Source organism: Anser anser (assembly GCF_964211835.1).
Source record: "Anser anser genome assembly, chromosome: Z".
Classification (NCBI taxonomy): Eukaryota; Metazoa; Chordata; class Aves; order Anseriformes; family Anatidae; genus Anser; species Anser anser.
This window is the reverse complement of record NC_139723.1, coordinates 29,516,574-29,526,926: the sequence shown is the minus strand read 5'-3', so window position 1 is coordinate 29,526,926 and position 10,353 is coordinate 29,516,574. Positions and strand designations below refer to the sequence as shown.

At 42.6% G+C, this 10,353-nt stretch overlaps 1 protein-coding gene across 4 annotated transcripts in view; it reads left to right on the top strand.

The window, feature by feature from the left end:
* Positions 1 to 2,622: 2,622 nt before the first annotated feature.
* Positions 2,623 to 10,353, top strand: part of EPB41L4A (erythrocyte membrane protein band 4.1 like 4A) — a 135,641-nt gene continuing 127,910 nt past the window's right edge. For all 4 annotated transcript variants that reach the window (XM_083816517.1, XM_083816515.1, XM_083816516.1 and 1 more), the window contains exon 1: positions 2,623 to 2,933. In XM_083816517.1, coding sequence (XP_083672643.1) covers positions 2,835 to 2,933 — 99 coding nt within the window. In that variant the 5' untranslated portion in view covers positions 2,623 to 2,834. The remainder of the gene's footprint in view (positions 2,934 to 10,353) is intronic.

The following is a 10,353-nucleotide window of genomic DNA, read 5'->3' as shown; positions in this document are numbered from 1 at the left end:
GAAATATAGGAATTACTTTTCTATAGACTGGGGAATAACAGTGACAGGTCAGTGATAATGATAATGGCTAAAAAAAGATCAGCATGCCTCTTGCTACACGTTCAACTACTGGTAGCGAAACTTTAAAGACAAGTGAGAAAACAGATATGCTAAACTTTCCTTTGGGCAACTCGTCTTAATGCTGACATGTAAGAATATGGATGTAGGTCACTTCATATATAGAAGTCATGACTCTTAGTTTTTATGACCACATCACAACTACTTGATTACAGCTAAAACTAATCATTCTTATGAAGGTGTTCTGGATTACAGTGACTGCAGTGAATTGTGTTGTGTACTTCATGCAATAGGCGATGGACAAAAAATGCCTTTATGTCCTGGTCCTGTATTTACATGCCTGAGTTAAACATGTCCGTAAGTGTTTGTGTAATGAGAGTTTATGTCAGCAAGTATTGCTTTGCAGTGCTTGACCTGTGGTTTTTTTTTTTTTTTAAATTTTTTAATTATTTATTCGTTCATTTATTTTTTTTCTTGCAGGGAGCAGGAAAAAGAAGCTCAGTTTTCCAATGGATTTGAAAAGCAAATGACTATCTTATGTTTCTCCCAAGTTGTGAGCTGTCCTGATACTTGACATACTTAGGCAGGGCTGGTCTTAAGTAGCCTAGAGCTCCAAGCAAAGCCTTGGCCCTACATTTTTGCCCCTCTAAATCAGTTTTGCTTTCTTGAGCCTCTCAAGGCTCATACTGGTTTCTAGTATATATTCCCTCCTCTCTCCTGCTCTCCTACAGATTATCTCACTGTCTCAGTCCAGGACTCCCTCCAAGGTTCTCACCTCAAATGTTAGGTTCAGGCACTGCTGATGGAGCAGCTCCTAGCTACGCTCTCTGGCAGTAGTTGGTTAGGAGATGATTTTATGTGTTAATATCTCTGTGCTCCAAAGACTGTCACCAGCTGAATACGAGTGCACATTTTGTGTAGTCCCTGTGGACCAATAAGCTAGTGTGCAGGAGCCTGAAAAGAATCTTCAAAAACAGGAGGCATGAAATCGTTTGGTTGGACTGCTTTTAACCTTGATTTAAACTGCTCAGGTGTGGGATTGTGATTTAGCAATATAAGCTGCTTTTAAATTATAGTTAAAGGTTTTAAAACAGATTCAGGGTTCACTGAGCCCTCCCTCTCACTTGATTATTCAATGATTTATACATATATAATGACTTTAACTGACGGAGGGGGTAATTTATGTCATGACATGCATGATATATAGATCTAAATAGACTAGCGAGAGGGAAAAAGGAGCCATCTGTTCCCTAGAAAACTGTCCATTGTGAGAAGGATGCAAGAACTGTGCTTGAAAAATGTGTTTGGAAAGAGCAGGAATAAATTTATCTAAATTTCTTGTGCTGTGTGGATGACATTCTCGTTGGGCATATATAGTCTAACAAACAAGATTAGGAACTTGAATTTTTAAGCTTTTGCCATACTTCATATTCTGAAAGTAGCTCAGAAGGCTATGTTTTTATGAACATGTATAATACTGGTTATACAAGTGTTTGTCTAAAAAATTTGTCTTTTGCCCTCATGGAAAATACTGTTTTTGCAGCTACAGGATGGATAAAGAGATCCCAGGACTTCACTGTGCGTGTTTACACACAACCTGCACTTAAAAAAGGGAAATTAGAGAGATATCACTTGGGAGCATCAGGGTTTAATTTAGGGCAGGTGTTTAAACGCAGAGGTATCATTCCCTGTGCAACTTTCCTACATAGCTAGTAGGGTTTGTCCAGGGAGGAATCTCCTCAAACCCCTCTCTTATGCAAAGTGTGCAAGCCGGCTATCATCAGAAAAACATACATATTCCTAAAGTTACACATGCAAAATTTGTGTGATCCTCGGTGGGATGGCTCACACATGCAAAGCTAAGCAAATGCACAGGCACCCGTGAGATCAGGGCTTAACCTTTGGCCCGAGGGGGAGAAATTACAGAATACAGATGTCTGTATCAATCAAAATACACGGGTGGACCACTGTGTGATCCAGAGAGCGTATGGAGGAGCGGCAAGGGCACTTCCAACTTCTTTTATGTTCTACTTTTCAAAAAATATACTACAGGGATGGGATTTTTGAGGCACGAGGGGGTGCGTGAGGGGGTTAAATATATTTGTGGCAAGTTCAGTGTTTAATTGCACACTAAACGCTCCCCACCAAGGCTACTTGGAAAGCCAGCCTCCTCACGAACCCTCACCCCCCGCCAAGTAGGGGGGAGGCAAAACAACACCCCCAAAAAAACGAAAAAAAACCAACCAAACAAAAAAATCAGCCTCCTCACCGCCCCCCGGAGCCCCCCGGCGCCCAGCAGGGGTCACTGCTGCTGCGGCCACCGGCAGGGGCGGCGGGTCCGGGTCCGGGTGCGGGGGGTCCTGGTGCGGGCGTGCCGGGTTCGGCGCAGGGCGGCGGGGGGGCTCCGCGGCCGGCAGCCCCCTCACATGGCCGCGGGCCGCCCCGCGCCGCCGGCGGGGCCCAGGGGCAGCGCGGCCGCCTGAGGGCCGGCCCCGGCCCGCGGCTCGGCACAAAGGGCAGGCAGGGAAGGAAAGAGGGAGGGAAGCAGGGAAGGAGGGAGGGAAGCGTGCGCGGACGGGGCGGCGGCTCGCTGCTCGCTGCGTTGCCCCACTGCTCCCCTGCGGAGGGCACCCCCCGGGGATGGCCGCGGCGGGGGGCGGCCCCGCGGGGCCGGGCGCGGAGCCCTAGCGGCCGCCGAGCCTCTGTCCCCGTTCCCTGGCTCGCCGCTCGGGGGCTCGTCTCGCCTCCCGGCCCCGGCCCCGGCCGTGGCAGCAGGCATGGGCTGCTTCTGCGCCGTGCCCGAGGAGTTCTACTGCGAAGTTTTGCTCCTGGATGAGTCCAAGCTGACCCTCACCTCGCAGCAGCAGGGCATCAAGGTACGGGCGGCACGGGGGCTGCGGCGGCGGTGGCCGGGGAGGGGGGCTGGAAGTGATCGTTTCGTGGGTTTTCGTGGCGATCTCGCAAATGACAGGTGAGGCGGGGGGACGCGCACCCGCCGGGTGGATGGGGCTGTGGAGGGTTTGCTCCGAGGTGCTGTGGAAGGAGCAGGTGCCGGAGGCTCCGGAGTGCTCGGGACACCGGGCACAGGCGTTATCCCGAGCATGCCGGCAAAGAAAAGGGGAAGGGAAGGAAAGGAAAGGGGAAAAGGGACAAGAAAAGGAAAGAGGAAAAAGGGAAAAGAAAAAGAAAAAAGCAAAAGGAAGGGAAAAGGCAAAAGGGAAAAGGCAAAATAAAAAGGAAAGGAAAAGGCAAGGAAAAAGGAGAAAGGAAAAGAAAAAGGAAGAGGCTCTGGGAGAAGCCCCTCGCAGCGCGGAGCGGCTCTTCAAAGCTGTCCTGTGCCGAACGCTAATGAGCCCCGACGGAGCGTGCAAGTGCCGAGGGTTTTCGAAAGGGCCCTTCGCTCGGTCCTCTGCGATTTTAAGGCTGGTGACAGCAAGTGGCGTGTCTTGGACACTTGGAGCGCCTGTTGAAAAACAGGGGGCTTTGGGTTTGGTAGTAGCGTGAGAACATGGTTTCAGCGTGGGATCAGGGAAAAAAAAAAGGGGGGAGAAAAATCAGTTCTCCTAACTTTATTCGTGGAAATGGCAGAGACTTTCAAAGAATAAAAAATCATCCTGGGATATCCTGTATGTTTCAGGTTGGAAGACTAAAATTTGGTGAAGCAGCTGGTGAAAAGAAAGGAAAAGGGAGGGAGGGAGAGGGAGCCCAAATCCAACTATAAATTTAACTGTCTTCTCTGGCCCTACCAGCTCTGCGTGTATGGAGAACTGTCAAGCCTTTCAGAGTCAACTGCCTGCAGATAGGCTCATAAATGCATGCTTCGTGCAGAGGAGTAGGCAAATCACAGTGACGCTGGAATTCAGTACCTACCTAAGGTCTTTGAAGTCTAAGTTTAGATGCATCTTTGTATGTGCAGACATGGGTTTGTTATGCATATTTATACATACATATGCTTTTGTTGCCCGTGTAGTTACGGAGCAAGAATATTAGAAAAACAATCTGCAAAGATAGTCCTGTGGCTGTTGGTCATGAACCCAAACCCTAAAAAGTGGTGGGGTTTTGTGTTTGACAAAAACCTCCCATGGGACAGAAAAGGTGTGAAGATGTAACTTCTTTTTAAGAACGTGTGGCTTGCAGTGTTGGGAACGGTCTAGTTTAAGACCAGGGAGTGGTTTCCTTCCATACTGACTGTGACCTGGTGGTGGTCTGATGCTGAAGGTTTGATCCCTTCCACCTGCTCCTTCACTGTGTTGAACCTGAGCTGGAACAGTGTGGATCTGACAGAAAAGTAATAGTTTGTTAGCATTTTAGGGTAGGCACTGAGATTGCACAGCAGAGAACTTTAGGGAAAGAAGGCTTTCCCTTTTTGTAGCAGCCTGTATTTTTTTTTTTTTTTAGATTAATCTTGTATAATGTGAAGACACACCCATTGCTGCAGCTCTGTGAACCTTTGAAAGCCTGTGGAAAGGAGCTGCGTAGCTCTCCCCTAGCCAGTGGTTTCCACCTTTGTCTTCTGCTTGCCTTTGTACTGGCACAAGTGTTTGTACAGCTGTGTGTGAAGAGCAGTGCACGTCCAGCTGAAAAGTAACCACTGATTTCCCTTTTTCTGGATTAGTCTTCAGCTGGATCAGTGCCCCGATCTGCTTCACAGCTGGAGGAGGGCAAGACTGGCTCTTTCAGCTGAGTCCTGGCTTATGCCATTTTAAACTGCTCAGGGAGCATCAGTGTTGCTTTTAGTCTATGGATTTCCATCAAAGTTATATGATTATTTCGTAGTAAAAAATAAAATACAATTTGCTATGTTCTGTCATTTGACATTTCAGCCATGAAGTGAAACAGATGTATAAGCCTCTTCTGAATGTTTAGTTTTAATTCTTTTGTTATCATATACATGTCTAAAAATGCAGAGTCTTGTTGCACTTGTTTTTATAGAATTTCAGTTTTGGCACAAGGTACAGGTTATATGTTTGAATGGATTTTATTCTAGATCTGAGATTTCCTCCTTTATTCTCTCTTCACACTTTTAATTGGGTTTACAGCTACCCAGGAAACTTATGTCTTTGGTACTGTTTTACAAACCGTGAACTATTACAAAACCAGAGATTTAAAGTGGTTATAAAAGCCACTTAATTCCTCTCTTTTCCCCCAAGCAAATGCATGTCTGCTAGAAATGAAAACCGCAATTTAATAGCTATTTGCTGTCTGTGTACTTCCTCTATTGTAGTGGATTTAGTCCTGTTGTTTGCTTTTAAGGGCAGAAGACTGAGTGCTGTGACTCTAGGAGTGCCAGGCAACTTTATTTCTTCGGTGAATCTGAAATAATGGCAAGAAGTAGACACTTGTCCCTGAAGTTTTGAAAATGCTATGCTTAGTTTGCGTGATAATTACTTCTGGCTTGCTATGTCTGACAGCAGCTCTGCGTAGCAAAACATGACAGTCTGAGTTATGATCTCTCTTAGTGCACTCTTGATGCAAGAGCAGTGGGCTTTCAGTCGCACTTCAGACTAAAACAATGAGCGGAGGCCGTGCAAGAGTAAGGCTTTGAGAACAGTCTGGGGGTACTCGGCTCTTCTCTGTGGATTTCAAAGGATTGAAAGGATACTGAGGGTTGTTTTTTTCTGCTCCCAAGCAGGGCACCCAAGGTGCAAGGAGGCCGGGTGACGTTCCCAAGGTCACACAAGGGGTCAGCATCAGAAGGCCGGAGGCAGCCAGCAGGGCCCTCGCCGCCCATGGCAGCTTGTGGCGTGACCTGTGCCTTGTTGCCGCTCTGCTCGTAATAGTTTTTGCTCCTCACGGGTTTTCTGTTTCCTCACTGTTAGCTGTGAGGCCTTGCTCTTCTCCCTTTGTGCCTTCGTGGCTTGAGATAAGAGCACTGCGGTGCGAAAATGGGGAAACTAGCCCTCCGGCCTGCAGGTTGGCAGTAGGCTGGTAATAGTTAATCAGGAAAGGGCATCAACTATCTCATAATTGATATGTTTCCCTGTAGTACAGTAACAGAGAGGGGTATTTTGGAGAGTATATGTACTGGGATAAAAAAGAAATGTCTGTTCTTAGGCCAGACTGTTTTGGATCAAAAGAGGCCCTTCACTGCTTTCTGGTAAGGTGTGTCTGATCCTGGTATGTGGCATCAGCTTGAGGCATCTTCTCGTGCTCCTGGGTGGAGCTCTAAAAGGATGTTCAGTATACCAGCTGAGAGGTTTTTAACAGACCTGCTACAAATAGGGCAAGAATTAGCTGCTAAAATAATCACTTTTCCATTTTTTTTTTTTTTTAAACTGACCTTCACACAGATTTAGCAATAAATTGGGCAGTTTTTTGGTAAGGTCTTTGGTAAGGCTCCTACTTCTGAGTAGGCATAGTCTATTTCTTGAAGTCATAAGACATGCCAGTAGTGTTCTGACATGATACCTGATTGTGGATGGGTTGTGTGCATCACATACTTTGATTATGTTAAGAGTTGGAGTAGTTGTCCTCACAGAAGATTTTTTTTTTTAATATATTAAATTTTGTACCAAAAACCACCACCAACAAAAAATACTCGAAGTGGGGTGTGCCTTTGGCATAAGCTACTTTAGGTCTAGGGACTCCAAGCAGGCAACGGTAGGCTCTTGTTTTTTTTTTTCCCCAATATAAATGCATAACGCATGCATGCACGTGTCAGCAGAAAATAGATCCCTACAAATAGAAAGATCTCATAGTTTGTTAATGATTCTAACTGAGAGTTGGCATTAAAAGTCAAATTAGTAGTCATTTGCTGTGTGACTATGGGCTGTGTACTTAGTGACAGTGATCTCTGCTCTTTTTTATTTCTACATCTTTTAAAAAGTAAAACATCATTCTTTGATAAATTTGCTTAATTATGCAGGTACACTATTTCAGAAATCATGAAAATCTTTTTAATGGTAGATTGCAGCTTCTTTTGACCTATGGTAATTGTGGTCTGTTCTAGTAAACTGTAATATCAAAGCTGAAGCACGTTAAGTCTGGGTATTCTTTCCCTTCCCCTGGTTGGATTTTTCTGGATATTTAGAGTATTGTTTTGAAAAGAATTGTTAATAAAAGGTAAACCATTATTAACACAATAAATAAAAAACACAATCTTGAATTTATTTATTTATTTATTTTACCTTGAAACAGTGTTCAGAAAAACTGATTCTATTTATAAGTCTTGTTTGCATCCTTGTTGTTTCTTTTAGTTATAAAAACTGCAGTATTCTGTCAGGTGTGCATATTTTGTACAGCAGCAGAGATCAGACTCTAAGTGTGAATAAGTACACGTATTTTTCTTTAATATTATTGATACAATACCACCAAACATTCTTTGTAACAAAAGCTACAAAAAAAATTAACAAAAATGTAAATTAATGTTATTCTATATCACTTCCACATTAAAAAGATTCTAACTTCATTAAAATTTTATTATGTATATAAAATGGGACTAGGGAATCTGTGCACCGAGTACAAGATGGTGCATGTGCAACTGTGCAGTCTCAGTTCTCTTGTTAAAATAGGAACAAAAGGATTCACAAACCTTGCTATTAACTACCTCTCGAAATCACCGTCATGTATTTGAAATAGGTTACTAATTTCATGAGGATCTTTACAGATGAGACCAGCAATTTTGAATACTCCAGGGAATAACCAAAAAATAAATGAAGCCTGAGAGACTTTATTTTCCCTGGGTGCACTTAACAAAATTAATGAAACCAGCATGACAGCAAGAAGGAAATCCATTAACTTTTAAATGAAGTTACCTCTTAGTCAACCTGAGGTTTAGGCAATAATATTGACAGATGGGTCTGTTTTGCTGGTTTCAATGAGCAATAATTTCTTAACATATTCAGGGTAAATGTAAACTGTGTGAGATGGCCTTTTTATTAACCTTTATTTTGGAATCTTGTAAGTTGGAATTAGCACCTCTTAGAGTATTTAGTATAGTTAAATACTGTCTGTTGATATTTTACTCAGTTTATTAAAGTTCTAAGTTGAATGTAACTGCGAAATTGCAACCCTTCCCTTCAAGAAGGAAAATTGCTGAGAACTGGAACCACATGGTATGAGGGGAGCTCTTGAGGTGACTAAATAATGAAGAAGGTGCTTCAGAAAGAGAATTTAATTAAGAAGCTGTATTTTTTTTTTTGTCATTTCACATTCTAAAATACTTGTTACAAAGGTGCTATTGAAATTGTAGGAGAAAACAAGAAGTACTTACTGGTCACGCTGCATCATTATTAATATTCATATTTTTGCTGGAAAGATGAGAGATTACTGATATATTGCTGAATATATTGCCCTTTCTTTGTTCTTGTCAATTTTTCTTTTTTTTAATTTAAACCCTTATGTTTAAGAAGTTTTTTTTTCTATTTTTTGGAAAGATAGTGCAGTTATATTGGCTGCATTTTATTCAAAAGTGAGATCTTTGTGGGTGTATAATCATATTTAAAAATCTTAGTAGAATTTTGTAGACTTAATTTTTAGCACGCATTTCAGATCTTGTGCTTGCTGTATACCAATGTAATTTCATAGTTTAAAATCAAGATTGTAATTTCTATATTGATTGTGCTTTTGTTCCCACTTCTTCCTTCGCATCCTGGCTGGAGGATGATTGAACCCTGCAGGCACTGAGGTCAAAGGGACATGCTTGGGGGCGCCCCATGCTATTACTCAGAAGTGGAAGCATTGCAAAATGGGAGCTCTGCTCCTTTGGTTGTGTTGCACTGTTAAAGGGGGAGCCTGGCTGTTCTGCCAAGTGGGAACACGCCCTTTTATCTCCATTAAAAGCTTGTTTTCCTTGGTTTGTGACCATAAATACTGATTTTATAAAAGCTAAAATTTAAATACTCAGAGATTTATATCACTGTAAGCCAACCGTACCTTGTTTTGTCTGTTGTCCCACTAGTCACAGTTTGACTCCTCAGGGACTCCTTGGGAGGCAGGTGTACAAAAAAGGGCCAGGGAGGTCCAGTCTAAGGTGGATATGAGCCACATGCATTTGTAGTCACATCACCAAGTGGATTTACATTGTTTATTTGAGAGAAGGAAAGGAAAACAGTAGCAATGGGGAGGTCAGAATTAGGAGACAGAAAGAATTGGGAATATCAGTGAGAGAAGAAAAGAAATCATGTGATGACAAGGGAAGAAACCCTCTTATGAAGTGCAGTTCTATTAGTTCCTTTCCAGAGCAGGAAATGAGAAACCTCAGTAGTTTCTTTGAATTGGCAATGCAAACCATTATTACTGAAAAGTAAATGTAAAACACCCACATAGGGGTTTTTGGATAATTCTTCACAGAAACCTTTAGTGACTGGAGTGCATCATCAGCATATGCAACCTATCTGAAAGGGAGTGCTATCTGAAAGCTTGTTTCTTGAAAGTCTCAGAGCTTTGAAGTGATTCCTTTTAAACAATTCCTTCTCTCTCTTTGCCCCTAGTGATTTTTTTTTTCTTTAATATTCTGTCTTGGTGTGGCGTGAGGGAAGTGAATGCATGTGGCAAACCATCACTTAGGTGAGGTATTTGTATTATGTTTAATAAGGGGGATCATTTACATTCTGTAAACACCAACTGCTTCTTCTGTTTACATATTCAAAAATATAATAAATCCATTATTTACAGTCATGGATAATTACTAGTGTGAAAGAAAAAGTGGGCTATATTTTGTGTGGTTCTTGTATTTATTTTTTGTTAGTGTTTACCCTTTATACTTTTCAGGGTGACAAAATGGTTCTTTGTGAGCCAGACAAGAAAACACTCTTTCTTCCTCTAGGCCCAGTTATTGAAGTTTCAGATTGGTAGGTAAAATCCGTGCGTGATTGATAATAAGCAGCTCAGCACCTTACTGTGCTACCTTACTGTGTTCTCAGGAAAACGTGAACTAAGTACACTGAGGGATAAGTTCTTTGGCTGTGTGAGACAAAGCACCTTTTAGTAATGGAAAAGGAGGATCTTTTATCTCTCTGCTGCATGAAAAGTATTTGAAAGGCAGAAAATGGCAGTTTTCCGTTGTAATTAGTAGTAAAATTTGGCATGATTACTAATGTGTGTAAGCACTTGCTTATGCTTTGCAGAACAAAAGGCAGTTGAGCATCTTGCAGGATTAAGCCAGGTGGTCACTGGACCTGGTTCTTTTCTTCCACGTACTCTATTTTTCAGTGTAACTTCTTATCTATGGTAAGAGTCATCTTTACGAGGGGCTATGCTGAGAACCATAAGGGCAAGTGCATTTTATTTTAAGGCATGCCTGTTTACCACAGGAAATTGGTGAAGCTAATGAGGCAGAATTCAAAAAGGAGGAAG